This window comes from Engystomops pustulosus, chromosome 3 (assembly GCF_040894005.1).
Source record: "Engystomops pustulosus chromosome 3, aEngPut4.maternal, whole genome shotgun sequence".
Classification (NCBI taxonomy): domain Eukaryota; kingdom Metazoa; phylum Chordata; class Amphibia; order Anura; family Leptodactylidae; genus Engystomops; species Engystomops pustulosus.
The window spans coordinates 232342436-232359070 of NC_092413.1; the positions used below are offsets into that span (position 1 = coordinate 232342436).

Here is a 16635-nt window from a genome sequence, read left to right on the forward strand (position 1 = left end):
GACCCCCCCCCATATATACAGACCCTCCATATACACAGACCCCTCCATATATACAGACCCCTCCATATACACAGACCCCTCCATATATACAGACCCCTCCATATATACATACCCCTCCATATACACAGACCCCTCCATATACACATACCCCTCCATATACACAGACCCCTCCATATATACAGTCCCCCCATATATACAGAGCCCTCCATATATACAGACCCCCCATATATACAGACCCCCATATATACAGACCCTCCATATATACAGACCCCTCCATATATACAGACCCCCCATATATACAGAGCCCTCCATATATACAGACCCCCGATATATACAGAGCCCTCCATATATACAGACCCCCCATATATACAGACCCCCCATATATACAGACCCCCTATATATATACAGACCCCCCATATATACAGACCCCCCCATATATACAGACCCCCCATATATACAGAGCCCTCCATATACACAGACCCCCCCATATATACAGAACCCCCATATATACAGACCCCCCATATATACAGACCCTCCATATACAGACCCCTCCATATATACAGCCCCCCATATATACAGACCCCCCATATATACAGGCCCCCCCATATATACAGACCCCCCATATATACAGACCCTCCATATATACAGACCCCTCCATATACACAGACCCCTCCATATATACAGACCCCCCATATATACAGACCCCCCATATATACAGACCCTCCATATATACAGACCCCTCCATATATACAGCCCCCCATTTATACAGACCCCCCATATATACAGACCCCACCATATATACAGACCCCCCATATATACAGACCCCCCATATATACAGACCCTCCATATATACAGACCCCTCCATATATACAGAGCCCTCCATATATACAGACCCCCCATATATACAGACCCCCCATATATACAGACCCCTCCATATATACAGACCCCCCGATATATACAGACCCCTCCATATATACAGACCCCCATATATACAGACCCCCCATATATACAGACCCCTCCATATATACAGACCCCTCCATATATACAGACCCCTCCATATATACAGCCCCCCCATATATACAGACCCCTCCATATATACAGACCCCCCATATATACAGACCCCTCCATATATACAGACCCCTCCATATATACAGACCCCTCCATATATACAGACCCCTCCATATATACAGACCCCCCATATATACAGACCCTAATATCCTTGCAGACTGCTCCCTACCACCCTGGTGCACATATCACAGGATGCCCAGCATCTGCCCCAGCCTTCCCTGCAGACTTCTCTACACTGTAGGAGACCCTCCAGGCAGCACAGGAGGCTCAGTCACCTCCCCGCAGACTGCTCTCTACCCTCCAGCTTCTGCAGTTTTCTCCCTTAGATGGTTGTGGGAGGTCCCCGGACCCCCACAGACTGCTCCCTCCACCCCCACAGACTGCTTCCTCCACCCCCACAGACTGCTCCCTCCGCCCCCACATACTGCTCCCACCGCCCCCACAGACTGCTCCCTCCGCCCCCACAGACTGCTCCCTCCACCCCTACAGACTGCTCCCTCCACCCCCACAGACTGCTCCCTCCGCCCCTCACAGACTGCTCCCTCTACCCTCACAGACTGCTCCCTCTACCCTCACAGACTGCTCCCTCTACCCTCACAGACTGCTCCCTCTACCCTCACAGACTGCTCCCTCCGCCATCACAGACTGCTCCCTCCGCCATCACAGACTGCTCCCTCCACCCCTCACAGACTGCTCCCTCTACCCTCACAGACTGCTCCCTCCACCCCCACAGACTGCTTCCTCCGCCCCCACAGACTGCTCCCTCCGCCCCCACAGACTGCTCCCACCGCGGCCACAGACTGCTCCCACCGCCCCCACAGACTGCTCCCTCCGCCCCTACAGACTGCTCCCTCCGCCTCTCACAGACTGCTCCCTCCGCCCCCACAGACTGCTCCCACCGCGGCCACAGACTGCTCCCACCGCCCCTCACAGACTGCTCCCTCCGCCCCCACAGACTGCTCCCTCCGCCCCTCACAGACTGCTCCCTCTACCCTCACAGACTGCTCCCTCTACCCTCACAGACTGCTCCCTCTACCCTCACAGACTGCTCCCTCCACCCTCACAGACTGCTCCCTCCACCCCCACAGACTGCTCCCTCCGCCCCTCACAGACTGCTCCCTCTACCCTCACAGACTGCTCCCTCTACCCTCACAGACTGCTCCCTCTACCCTCACAGACTGCTCCCTCCACCCTCACAGACTGCTCCCTCCGCCCCCACAGACTGCTCCCACCGCGCCCACAGACTGCTCCCACCGCCCCCACAGACTGCTCCCTCCGCCCCTACAGACTGCTCCCTCCGCCCCTCACAGACTGCTCCCTCCGCCCCTCACAGACTGCTCCCTCTACCCTCACAGACTGCTCCCTCCACCCCCACAGACTGCTCCCCCCCCCAGTCCATCCTCAGCCCTGAGGTCATGAAGAAGTCACTGGAGACTAATCAGCCCTAATGAATGAGGTGAAGCGCCCATCGCCCTGACAATGAGACGCCTGGGGCTGTAAACGTCTCGCCCCATAGAACTATCCCCCCCCGCCCAGTGCCAGGCCCCTCATATACCAGTCTGGCGGGCACACGGGGGTCACATGGGGTAATAAACCTGACTATACAGAGAGAAGCTCCATGAATACAATGCCGGGAGTGCAGTCACCACTGACACAGGAGCAGCGGATGAATGAGAGGTCCCACAGATAATAAGCCATTATAATGTGCCCTGCATGTTACTGGATGAAGAGAACTCCAGAACCGCAGTAAATACTGACACTGACTAGGAATAGGAGCCACTAATGGACCAATGCTCACAAATATCCCCTTATATCATGTGGCAGGAATAGAATTCCAGAACCGCAGTAAAGACTGACACTGACTAGGAATAGGAGCCACTAATGGACCAATGCTCACAAATATCCCCTTATATCATGTGGCAGGAATAGAATTCCAGAACCGCAGTAAAGACTGACACTGACTAGGAATAGGAGCCACTAATGGACCAATGCTCACAAATATCCCCTTATATCATGTGGCAGGAATAGAATTCCAGAACCGCAGTGAAGACTGACACACAGATACTGTATAAGGAGGGGGCTGTGCGGACCCCTGGGTGTGATCCATGGGCATTGATCGCTGGGTCCTAGTGCTCTGTGACCTGGATATCGTCCTCCCTGTCTGTTCCCAGACGCTGGAGCGGCCTGTAATAACTCTCCCGCTTCTGCTCTATTATCCTCAGGACAATGGCGGGACCCCCCACCCCATTGTCTGCCACTTCTGAGGGTCACAGACAAACAACGTCCCATTCAGGAACCGCCGCAGAGCATTGCTCCTGGGAGGCAGGCAACGATCTGCAGGCATGTGACTGCTACAATGCAACCTCTAGACACCGGGTCAGTCTGCACTGTTTGTCCTGCATATTATTCGTGAACCAGGAGGCACAGGATGAGCAATGTTGCAGCTATCTGAGTGATGTTCTGCAGGGTTTGCTTCAGCGATAGTACTGCTCATCCTGCTCCACCTGGTTCATGAAGATAGAAGCTACAATGTAGACCTGATACAGTAATGGAGAATCCGCGGAGCACAAAACCTGAAACATTGAGTGTCAGTCTTCACTGTTTCTCTCGCTTGTCATTCCTGAACCAGGAGGTGCAGGATGAGCAGTCTCAGGGGCAGCAATGAGTCTTGGCTTTGTGGAGTGACTTGGTATAATGGGGGGATTGGCTGAATACCTGCTGGAGTGACAGCGGGGGGCGCTCCGCTCATGACAATGGGGCCCCTTGTGCGGGATGAATAGCGGACAAGGCCTGGGAAGATGGATGAGCGCCCCCCGGAGCCTTTGTGCCCAGGACTTGGCAGTGACTGGTGCTGAAGGACAGCGCCAACCCGAGCCTGAGACACAGAACTGTGGTGCCCCCTGGCGGTCACATAACAGAACTGCACGTACAGGAGCAGCTGATGGAGCTGCACGTATCTCACTTTGTATCTCAGCTCCTGAATCCTGTGTCCTGGCGATAGGATGGGAGGTCTATGGAGACTAGAGGGGGACAGCCATGACCCCCGGACAGCATTGGGTGTCAGTCTTACTGCTTCCTGAATGTCGTACATTGTAACAAACTTGAGAGTGAGTGCGGAATTACAGATCCGTAGGAAAGTTGCAGCACTTTTTCATAACTATTTCACTTCCACAACTGATTGAGGACCTCTGCTTGCTGTCAGTGGATAAGTGAGAAGGCTATAAGCTGCTCGCACAGGTGAGGGGTTGTTACAGTGTATAAGCCTGGGCTTATTTCTCTTCTGTCCTGCCTCTAGGTTAGTAAAACTTATCTGTACTGATACATTGTAACAAACTCTCAACTGTTTTTTTTTCTTCTTTTCATGCAGTTGGATGCTGAATCTGTTGGTGCTATATAAATAAAGGAATGATTATTATTCTTGGACTTTCCTGTATTCAGGGTCACATGAACGCTGACCTCTGACCTATCTTCTTCTCTCCAGGAAAGTTCAAGCTCCTAGACCAGGACCGGGATGTGCGGGAGCCAGTGCAGTACTTCAGCAGCGTGGAGGAGGTGGCCAGCGTCTTCCCCGACCGCGTCTTTGTTATGGAGGCCATCACATTCAGTGTAAAGGTCAGCAGCGGGGTCTGTTATGGAGGTTATGGGGAGGGGGAGGGGTCTATGCCCATTAATGAGCTTGTCTTCTAAATTAGTTTTCTTGACATCCGCAGTTATTACCTCTTTGAGACATTTTCGCATATTTGCATAACAAGTTCCAGTATTCCCTTCTGCGAGAGGAGTAGAAGCTTAGGTTCTTCAGAACACCAAGTACTGGTACAAAGCTCCAAATACTCTGCAGGGACCAAGTTGTGAACAGACTTCGTGTAGTCACCGTTGGGGTCAAATGTCTGCAGAAATCTCTGGAGCTCCCCCTAGTGGTGGCTGCAGGCAGAGAGAATATGACAATGTTACACTGTCTTGTAGAGGATTTGGCTTAAGCTCTCGTGGTCCCGGGATGAATTGTTACACCTTTATACCCAGATACACATAGAGTAAGACTGATATCATATGTGAAATCTCTTCTTCTTCCTAGGTGGTCTCGGGGGAGTTCAGCGAGGACAGCGAGGTTTACAACTTTACCCTTCATACTGGGGATGAATTAACACTTATGGGTCAGGCAGAGATCCTCTGCGCCAAGACGGTCAAGGAGAAGTCTCGCTTTAACACCATCCTGAAGAAGCTGGGTAAAACGGGCTCCCTGGGAAAACAGGTGAAGGGTAAAATGCCTTGTCTGATCTGCATGAACCACCGCACCAACGAGAGTCTGAGCCTCCCCTTCCAGTGTAAGGGCAGCTTCAGCACCCGCAGCCCCCTGGAGCTTCAGATGCAGGAGGGGGAGCACACTATCCGCAGCATCATCGAGAAGGTTCGGCTCCCGGTGAATGTTGTGGTGCCCACTCGCCCTCCTCGCAACCACTACGACCTCCATATAATCCGGGAAGGTCATCGGTACAAGCTGGTCAGCATCATCTCCAAGACGGTGGTCCTGTGCTGTCTGCTACGTAAAGAGGAGGTGAACCCTTTCCACTTCCTGCTGCTGACAGATATGCCCCGATTCTCCCTTCCTGAGGGTCTTCTCTGTGGAGACCCTCACTTTGACAAGCTGGTGAGAGACTGTGCCATTTACTGCCAAGAGCAAAGGTTCAACCCAGATGAGTATTCCAAGGCAGTCCGGGAGACCAAGACAGACTTTGCTGAGGAGTGTGCCAGTCCAAGGAAAATCCGCGTCTGCTTGCAAGGCTTCTCAGCCGGCTCCATCAACTACACCCGCGAGGAGTTGAGTCAGGGGCTACAGCGGCTCTCCTTGTGTGTCTACAGTGGCACAATCCCAGGGGACACAAGCCCCCAGGATTGTCGAGAGGTTTCCAACCAAGTCTTGGGGTCTTCTTCAGATACCTCAGACTTAGACAGAGAGTACATGACCCCAGACTGGGTGGAGCATGATTTTAGGACTCAGGAACAATTAGAGATCCCTTATGAGGAACTTTGGACAAACCAGAATGTGGAGAACTACTCCGAACCCAGCAGCAAGCCCATCGGCTTGGAGAGCTGCAACAAGACTCAACAAGACCTCATCTGCTTCACCACGTCACCTTCACCCTTCGAGAGGAAGTCATGTTCACCAACTCCTCCTCCTCCAGCCTTAACTATTGAGGAAGCCAAGACTGACAACCCACCACCAGTGCCTCCCAAATCAGACGCGGTAAGTACAACAGAAAGGTGGAGATCTTGTCAGCCAACATGAAAAATACACAGGAAACGTCCTGCAAAAATGTTCATGTTCTTGTTGAGTCTTTGGTTCAGGTTGTTCAAAAGATGAGATGACTGAGCCAACCCATCTGGACCACATGATGGTTTCTGAGGGATCTGGTTATTGCAGTCCAACCTTCTGCCATTGGTTATTCATCCATGGAGCACAAGTCATTAATGACCCCGGTCTCTTCTAGCAGTGGTAGAGGACAAAGTCTATGAGATCAGGGAGATCTTGATACATTGACTTTCCATATAAGTGATGATTCTTTCGTGATTCTCAATGATGGTAGTTGTCTCCTCTTATTTTGCAGGTACGGGAGGAATGTCGTCTCCTTAATGCCCCTCCTGTTCCCCCTCGTGGTGGCAGATTCTACTCTTCCTCTTCCAGCCCACCGGTCCCACCTCGACTCCCCAAATCCCAGCTCCCACAGAACCACTCGTCAAGCCCAGGCCTGTCCTACTACTCATCCGGGCTCCATGACATGTGAGTATAGCAAGGAAATTGTAAAGAAGTCAAACAAAGAAAATTTTCTTTTTGGGAATTTGTCGGCAATGTTGGCCATGGGCTTGACACATTTTTGACCCTTCTGATGACTTTCTGTCTTCCTTACAGATCAGGGAACCGCAGTGGGAGCTGCTCCCCCTCCCCGGACTCCTATTCCTTATATTGCTATCCTTGTACATGGGGCGACTGCAAGTCTGGAGATGCATCAACTCGTCAGATGTCCAACAGCATGGCTTCCACGTCCCAGCCCACACAGACATCTTGGTCAGACTCTTGGGCCTATGCGGACACAGGGCCAAGTGTGGCCAGCGGACGATCCACTCCTCTTCTGAGCACAGACACCACCATTAAGACTTATTACAGTTGTCCCAGGTTGAAGCCTCCTCACACCCAAAAACGCTTTGCGCCATTTGGAGCCTTGAATCCTTTTGCCAACCCGGCCTTTGCTTCCACTCCGTCCTCTTCAGGGGAATGGTTAGACCCCCTGGAGCATCCAAAATCATCATCCTCTTCCGTCTCTGATATACTTGACCCTTTCGATGTAAGTAATAGTCAGAGCACATCTCCAGATTCCTCCTCCATTGGGTCGGAGCTGCGCTTTATACCAGATCCAGTGTTCAAAAGTGAGGCAAGTGGAGGAACATGTCCGCCCCCGCCGCCCAGGCCGACCAAAGGCTTTGAGACGGAGAATATTGTCATCAGAAGCACAACCCCTTTGTCACCTACCATAGTGAGAGGAGCAGAAGGAGGCATCACCAGGGTGTATCTCACTCAAGGAGTCATCGAGGTGCCACCAATGTCATCTAGAAGCACCATAGACGCATCTTCTTCTCACACACCAGGAGTGCCCCGGGGGTTTTCGAGAGACCCTGTAACATGGCACCCCCCTCCTGATCTATCAGCCTTGTCTGTAGAGGAGGTCTCCAGGTGCCTCCGCTTCATTGGCCTTTCAGAAGACGTTGTGACTTTCTTCGTAAGGGAACGTATAGATGGCAGCATCTTCGTACAGTTGACGGAGGAGATCCTTTCGGACGACTTCAAGCTGACCAAGCTCCAAGTGAAAAAAATTATGCAATTTATAAAAGGTTGGAGGCCAAAGATCTAACGATGGAGGCCACCAAACCCCAACTTCCGGTAGAATGTGAGAGGAGCCTGGGCTATTTTTTTATCAATGGGGTGAACTCCTTGGATGCTGATTATTTTGTTTCTAATTCTGGCTAGATCCTCGCGACCGTTCACGTAGCACAATTTGCACAAAAATATAACACAAAGGTCACAAGAGCCACTGGAGAGTTTAATATGGAAGATGAGTATTAAATATTACAATTTCCACAAATATTTGGGTTTGTCCTACATTGTTTACTATGTGAATAAACTAAGGTCTATCGCACAAGGACCAACCAAAGGTCCATCTCCTCCATACAACCAACTGCACTTGTCAGATCCCGCTGTCTGCTGTATATCCCACAATGCAGTTCTCACATATGGAGATACAGCCGAGTCACTTCAGATTTCATACATATATTTAGATCTTGCAGAATTATGAGCAGAAGGTCCGGGAGAAGTGGTAGACCCCGTACTGTGCACCAGTAGGGAGAAAATCCCATCCTACTACAGCAAGGGCTCAGGAGGAAAGGTGGGAAATAGTCAAGCACAATGCAGCTCGCTGTGTATGGGGGGTGTAGTCACAGAGGGGTCAGAGCACCCATGCTGACCCCTGACCACTGCTGGCTATGATAGAAAGGTGTCAGGACACACAGGACATGGCAGCTCGCTGTGTATGGGGGGTGTAGTCACAGAGGGTTCAGAGCACCCATGCTGACCCCTGACCACTGCTGGCTATGATAGAAAGGTGTCAGGACACAGGACATGGCAGCTCGCTGTGTTAGGGGGTGTAGTCACAAAGGGGTCAGAGCGCCCATGCTGACCCCTGACCACTGCTGGCTATGATAGAAAGGTGTCAGGACACACAGGACATGGCAGCTCGCTGTGTATGGGGGGTGTAGTCACAGAGGGTTCAGAGCACCCATGCTGACCCCTGACCACTGCTGGCTATGATAGAAAGGTGTCAGGACACACAGGACATGGCAGCTCGCTGTGTATGGGGGTGTAGTCACAGGGGGGTCAGAGCGCCCATGCTGACCCCTGACCACTGCTGGCTATGATAGAAAGGTGTCAGGACACACAGGACATGGCAGCTCGCTCTGTATGGGGGGTGTAGTCACAGAGAGGTCAGAGCGCCCATGCTGACCCCTGACCACTGCTGGCTATGATAGAAAGGTGTCAGGACACACAGGACATGGCAGCTCGCTGTGTATGGGGGGTGTAGTCACAGAGAGGTCAGAGCACCCATGCTGACCCCTGACCACTGCTGGCTATGATAGAAAGGTGTCAGGACACACAGGACATGGCAGCTCGCTGTGTATGGGGGGGGTGTAGTCACAGAGAGGTCAGAGCGCCCATGCTGACCCCTGACCACTGCTGGCTATGATAGAAAGGTGTCAGGACACACAGGACATGGCAGCTCGCTGTGTATGGGGGGTGTAGTCACAGAGGGGTCAGAGCACCCATGCTGACCCCTGACCACTGCTGGCTATGATAGAAAGGTGTCAGGACACACAGGACATGGCAGCTCGCTGTGTATGGGGGGTGTAGTCACAGAGGGGTCAAAGCCCCCATGCTGACCCCTGACCACTGCTGGCTATGATAGAAAGGTGTCAGGACACACAGGACATGGCAGCTCGCTGTGTATGGGGGGTGTAGTGACCGAGGGGTCAGAGCGCCCATGCTGACCCCTGACCACTGCTGGCTATGATAGAAAGGTGTCAGGGCACACAGGACATGGCAGCTCGCTGTGTATGGGGGTGTAGTCACAGAGAGGTCAGAGCACCCATGCTGACCCCTGACCACTACTGGCTATGATAGAAAGGTGTCAGGATACACAGGACATGGCAGCTCGCTGTGTATGGGGGGTGTAGTCAGAGAGGTCAGAGCGCCCATGCTGACCCCTGACCACTGCTGGCTATGATAGAAAGGTGTCAGGACACACAGGACATGGCAGCTCGCTGTGTATGGGGGTGTAGTCACAGAGAGGTCAGAGCGCCCATGCTGACCCCTGACCACTGCTGGCTATGATAGAAAGGTGTCAGGACACACAGGACATGGCAGCTCGCTGTGTATGGGGGGATGTAGTCACAGAGGGGTCAGAGCACCCATGCTGACCCCTGACCACTGCTGGCTATGATAGAAAGGTGTCAGGACACACAGGACATGGCAGCTCCCTGTGTATGGGGGGTGTAGTCACAGAGAGGTCAGACCACCCATGCTGACCCCTGACCACTGCTGGCTATGATAGAAAGGTGTCAGGACACACAGGACATGGCAGCTCGCTGTGTATGGGGGGTGTAGTCACAGAGGGGTCAGAGCGCCCATGCTGACCCCTGACCACTGCTGGCTATGATAGAAGGGTGTCAGGAAACACAGGACATGGCAGCTCGCTGTGTATGGGGGGTGTAGTCACAGAGGGGTCAGAGCGCCCATGCTGACCCCTGACCACTGCTGGCTATGATAGAAAGGTGTCAGGACATGGCAGCTCGCAGTGTATGGGGGGTGTAGTCACAGAGGGGTCAGAGCACCCATGCTAGCCCCTGACCACTGCTGGCTATGATAGAAAGGTGTCAGGACACACAGGACATGGCAGCTCGCTGTGTATAGGGGGTGTAGTCACAGAGGGGTCAGAGCGCCCATGCTGACCCCTGACCACTGCTGGCTATGATAGAAAGGTGTCAGGATACACAGGACATGGCAGCTCGCTGTATATGGGGGGTGTAGTCACAGAGGGGTCAGAGCGCCCATGCTGACCCCTGACCACTGCTGGCTATGATAGAAAGGTGTCAGGACACACAGGACATGGCAGCTCGCTGTGTATGGGGGGTGTAGTCACAGAGGGCTCAGAGCGCCCATGCTGACCCCTGACCACTGCTGGCTATGATAGAAAGGTGTCTGGACACACAGGACATGGCAGCTCGCTGTGTATGGGGGGTGTAGTCACAGAGGGGTCAGAGCCCCCATGCTGACCCCTGACCACTGCCGGTTATGATAGAAAGGTGTCTGGACACACAGGACATGGCAGCTCGCTGTGTATGGAGGGTGTAGTCACAGAGGGGTCAGAGCACCCATGCTGACCCCTGACCACTGCTGGCTATGATAGAAAGGTGTCAGGACACACAGGACATGGCAGCTCGCTGTGTATGGGAGTGTAGTCACAGAAAGGTCAGAGCGCCCATGCTGACCCCTGACCACTGCTAGCTATGATAGAAAGGTGTCAGGACACAGGACATAGCAGGTCCCTGTGTATGGGGGGAGGAAGTCACAGAAGGGTCAGAGCGCCCATGCTGACCCCTGACCACTGCTGGCTATGATAGAAAGGTGTCAGGACACACAGGACATGGCAGCTCGCTGTGTATGGGGGGTGTAGTCACAGAAAGGTCAGAGCGCCCATGCTGACCCCTGACCACTGCTGGCTATGATAGAAAGGTGTCAGGACACACAGGACATGGCAGCTCGCTGTGTATGGGTGGTGTAGTCACAGAGGGGTTAGAGCGCCCATGCTGACCCCTGACCACTGCTGGCTATGATAGAAAGGTGTCAGGACACACAGGACATGGCAGCTCGCTGTGTATGGGGGGTGTAGTCACAGAGAGGTCAGAGCTCCCATGCTGACCCCTGACCACTGCTGGCTATGATAGAAAGGTGTCAGGACACACAGGACATGGCAGCTCGCTGTGTATGGGGCTGTAGTCACAGAGGGGTCAGAGCGCCCATGCTGACCCCTGACCACTGCTGGCTATGATAGAAAGGTGTCAGGACACAGGACATGGCAGCTCGCTGTGTATGGGGGGTGTAGTCACAGAGAGGTCAGAGCACCCATGCTGACCCCTGACCACTGCTGGCTATGATAGAAAGGTGTCAGGACACAGGACATGGCAGCTCGCTGTGTATGGGGGGTGTAGCCACAGAGGGGTCAGAGCACCCATGCTGACCCCTGACCACTGCTGGCTATGATAGAAAGGTGCCAGGACACACAGGACATGGCAGCTCGCTGTGTTTGCGGGGTGTAGTCACAGAGGGGTCAGAGCACCCATGCTGACCCCTGACCACTGCTGGCTATGATAGAAAGGTGTCAGGACACACAGGACATGGCAGCTCGCTGTGTATGGGGGGTGTAGTCACAGAGGGGTCAGAGCACCTATGCTGACCCCTGACCACTGCTGGCTATGATAGAAAGGTGTCAGGACACACAGGACATGGCATCTCGCTGTGTATGGGGGGTGTAGTCACAGAGAGGTCAGAGCGCCCATGCTGACCCCTGACCACTGCTGGCTATGATAGAAAGGTGTCAGGACACACAGGACATGGCAGCTCGTTGTGTATGGGGGTGTAGTCACAGAGAGGTCAGAGCGCCCATGCTGACCCCTGACCACTGCTGGCTATGATAGAAAGGTGTCAGGACACACAGGACATGGCAGCTCGCTGTGTATGGGGGGTGTAGTCACAGAGGGGTCAGAGCGCCCATGCTGACCCCTGACCACTGCTGGCTATGATAGAAAGGTGTCAGGACACACAGGACATGGCAGCTCACTGTGTATGGGGGGTGTAGTCACAGAGGGGTCAGAGCGCCCATGCTGACCCCTGACCACTGCTGGCTATGATAGAAAGGTGTCAGGACACACAGGACATGGCAGCTCGCTGTGTATGGGGGGTGTAGTCACAGAGAGGTCAGAGCGCCCATGCTGACCCCTGACCACTGCTGGCTATGATAGAAAGGTGTCAGGACACCCAGGACATGGCAGCTCGCTGTGTATGGGGGGTGTAGTCACAGAGGGGTCAGAGCACCCATGCTGACCCCTGACCACTGCTGGCTATGATAGAAAGGTGTCAGGACACACAGGACATGGCAGCTCACTGTGTATGGGGGGTGTAGTCACAGAGGGGTCAGAGCGCCCATGCTGACCCCTGACCACTGCTGGCTATGATAGAAAGGTGTCAGGACACACAGGACATGGCAGCTCGCTGTGTATGGGGGGTGTAGTCACAGAGAGGTCAGAGCGCCCATGCTGACCCCTGACCACTGCTGGCTATGATAGAAAGGTGTAAGGACACACAGGACATGGCAGCTCGCTGTGTATGGGGGGGTGTAGTCACAGAGAGGTCAGAGCGCCCATGCTGACCCCTGACCATTGCTGGCTATGATAGAAAGGTGTCAGGACACACAGGACATGGCAGCTCGCTGTGTATGGGGTTGTAGTTACAGAGGGGTCAGAGCACCCATGCTGACCCCTGACCACTGCTGGCTATGATAGAAAGGTGTCAGGACACACAGGACATGGCAGCTCGCTGTGTATGGGGGGTGTAGTCACAGAGAGGTCAGAGCGCCTATGCTGACCCTTGACCACTGCTGGCTATGATAGAAAGGTGTCAGGACACACAGGACATGGCAGCTCGCTGTGTATGGGGGGTGTAGTCACAGAGGGGTCAGAGCCCCCATGCTGACCCCTGACCACTGCTGGCTATGATAGAAAGGTGTCAGGACACACAGGACATGGCAGCTCACGGTGTATGGGGGGTGTAGTCACAGAGGAGTCAGAGCGCCCATGCTGACCCCTGACTACTGCTGGCTATGATAGAAAGGTGTCAGGACACACAGGACATGGCAGCTCGCTGTGTATGGAGGGTGTAGTCACAGAGGGGTCAGAGCGCCCATGCTGACCCCTGACCACTGCTGGCTATGATAGAAAGGTATCAGGACACACAGGACATGGCAGCTCGCTGTGTATGGGGGGTGTAGTCACAGAGAGGTCAGAGCGCCCATGCTGACACCTGACCACTGCTGGCTATGATAGAAAGGTGTCAGGACACACAGGACATGGCAGCTCGCTGTGTATGGGGGGTGTAGACACAGAGAGGTCAGAGCGCCCATGCTGACCCCTGACCACTGCTGGCTATGATAGAAAGGTGTCAGGACACAGGACATAGCAGGTCCCTGTGTATGGGGGGAGGAAGTCACAGAAGGGTCAGAGCGCCCATGCTGACCCCTGACCACTGCTGGCTATGATAGAAAGGTGTCAGGACACACAGGACATGGCAGCTCGCTGTGTATGGGGGGTGTAGTCACAGAGAGGTCAGAGCGCCCATGCTGACCCCTGACCACTGCTGGCTATGATAGAAAGGTGTCAGGACACACAGGACATGGCAGCTCGCTGTGTATGGGGGGTGTAGTCACAGAGAGGTCAGAGCGCCCATGCTGACCCCTGACCATTGCTGGCTATGATAGAAAGGTGTCAGGACACACAGGACATGGCAGCTCGCTGTGTATGGGGTTGTAGTTACAGAGGGGTCAGAGCACCCATGCTGACCCCTGACCACTGCTGGCTATGATAGAAAGGTGTCAGGACACACAGGACATGGCAGCTCGCTGTGTATGGGGGGTGTAGTCACAGAGGGGTCAGAGCCCCCATGCTGACCCCTGACCACTGCTGGCTATGATAGAAAGGTGTCAGGATACACAGGACATGGCAGCTCGCTGTGTATGGGGGGTGTAGTCACAGAGGGGTCAGAGCGCCCATGCTGACCCCTGACCACTGCTGGCTATGATAGAAAGGTGTCAGGACACAGGGCATGGCAGCTCGCTGTGTATGGGGGGTGTAGTCACAAAGGGGTCAGAGTGCCCATGCTGACCCCTGACCACTGCTGGCTATGATAGAAAGGTGTCAGGACACACAGGACATGGCAGCTCGCTGTGTATGGGGGGTGTAGTCACAGAGAGGTCAGAGCGCCCATGCTGACCCCTGACCACTGCTGGCTATGATAGAAAGGTGTCAGGACACACAGGACATGGCAGCTCGCTGTGTATGGGGGGTCTAGTCACAGAGGGGTCAGAGCGCCCATGCTGACCCCTGACCACTGCTGGCTATGATAGAAAGGTGTCAGGACACACAGGACATGGCAGCTCACTGTGTATGGGGGGTGTAGTCACAGAGGGGTCAGAGCGCCCATGCTGACCCCTGACCACTGCTGGCTATGATAGAAAGGTGTCAGGACACACAGGACATGGCAGCTCGCTGTGTATGGGGGGTGTAGTCACAGAGAGGTCAGAGCGCCCATGCTGACCCCTGACCACTGCTGGCTATGATAGAAAGGTGTCAGGACACACAGGACATGGCAGCTCGCTGTGTATGGGGGGTGTAGACACAGAGAGGTCAGAGCGCCCATGCTGACCCCTGACCACTGCTGGCTATGATAGAAAGGTGTCAGGACACAGGACATAGCAGGTCCCTGTGTATGGGGGGAGGAAGTCACAGAAGGGTCAGAGCGCCCATGCTGACCCCTGACCACTGCTGGCTATGATAGAAAGGTGTCAGGACACACAGGACATGGCAGCTCGCTGTGTATGGGGGGTGTAGTCACAGAGAGGTCAGAGCGCCCATGCTGACCCCTGACCACTGCTGGCTATGATAGAAAGGTGTCAGGACACACAGGACATGGCAGCTCGCTGTGTATGGGGGGTGTAGTCACAGAGAGGTCAGAGCGCCCATGCTGACCCCTGACCATTGCTGGCTATGATAGAAAGGTGTCAGGACACACAGGACATGGCAGCTCGCTGTGTATGGGGTTGTAGTTACAGAGGGGTCAGAGCGCCCATGCTGACCCCTGACCACTGCTGGCTATGATAGAAAGGTGTCAGGATACACAGGACATGGCAGCTCGCTGTGTATGGGGGGTGTAGTCACAGAGGGGTCAGAGCGCCCATGCTGACCCCTGACCACTGCTGGCTATGATAGAAAGGTGTCAGGACACAGGGCATGGCAGCTCGCTGTGTATGGGGGGTGTAGTCACAAAGGGGTCAGAGTGCCCATGCTGACCCCTGACCACTGCTGGCTATGATAGAAAGGTGTCAGGACACACAGGACATGGCAGCTCACTGTGTATGGGGGGTGTAGTCACAGAGGGGTCAGAGCGCCCATGCTGACCCCTGACCACTGCTGGCTATGATAGAAAGGTGTCAGGACACACAGGACATGGCAGCTCGCTGTGTATGGGGGTGTAGTCACAGAGAGGTCAGAGCGCCCATGCTGACCCCTGACCACTGCTGGCTATGATAGAAAGGTGTCAGGACACACAGGACATGGCAGCTCGCTGTGTATGGGGGGTGTAGTCACAGAGAGGTCAGAGCGCCCATGCTGACCCCTGACCACTGCTGGCTATGATAGAAAGGTGTCAGGACACACAGGACATGGCAGCTCGCTGTGTATGGGGGGTGTAGTCACAGAGGGGTCAGAGCGCCCATGCTGACCCCTGACCACTGCTGGCTATAATAGAAAGGTGTCAGGACACAGGACATGGCAGCTCGCTGTGTATGGGGGGGGTGTAGTCACAGAGGGGTCAGAGCACCCATGCTGACCCCTGACCACTGCTGGCTATGATAGAAAGGTGTCAGGACACACAGGACATGGCAGCTCGCTGTGTATGGGGGGTGTAGTCACAGAGGGGTCAGAGCGCCCATGCTGACCCCTGACCACTGCTGGCTATGATAGAAAGGTGTCAGGACACAGGACATGGCAGCTCGCTGTGTATGGGGGGGGGGTGTAGTCACAGAGGGGTCAGAGCGCCCATGCTGACCCCTGCTGGCTATGACAGAGCAGCTCACGAAGGTTTCATAGGAAACACATATGTAAAGTTCTTGATTGAGAGGAATATCAGGATTTTCCCTG

The 16635-nt window shown here is 54.2% G+C and overlaps 1 protein-coding gene across 3 annotated transcripts in view; it reads left to right on the top strand.

Annotated features, from left to right (window-relative positions):
• GAREM2 (GRB2 associated regulator of MAPK1 subtype 2) overlaps positions 1-8526 on the top strand; it is a 64975-nt gene extending 56449 nt beyond the window's left edge. For 2 of the 3 annotated variants that reach the window (XM_072143993.1, XM_072143992.1), the window contains exons 2-5: positions 4550-4680; positions 5141-6310; positions 6672-6844; positions 6974-8526. In XM_072143993.1, coding sequence (XP_072000094.1) covers positions 4654-4680; positions 5141-6310; positions 6672-6844; positions 6974-7970 — 2367 coding nt within the window. In that variant the 5' untranslated portion in view covers positions 4550-4653 and the 3' untranslated portion in view covers positions 7971-8526. The remainder of the gene's footprint in view (positions 1-4549; positions 4681-5140; positions 6311-6671; positions 6845-6973) is intronic. The other variant, XM_072143991.1, reaches the window with a different exon arrangement.
• Positions 8527-16635: the final 8109 nt, after the last annotated feature.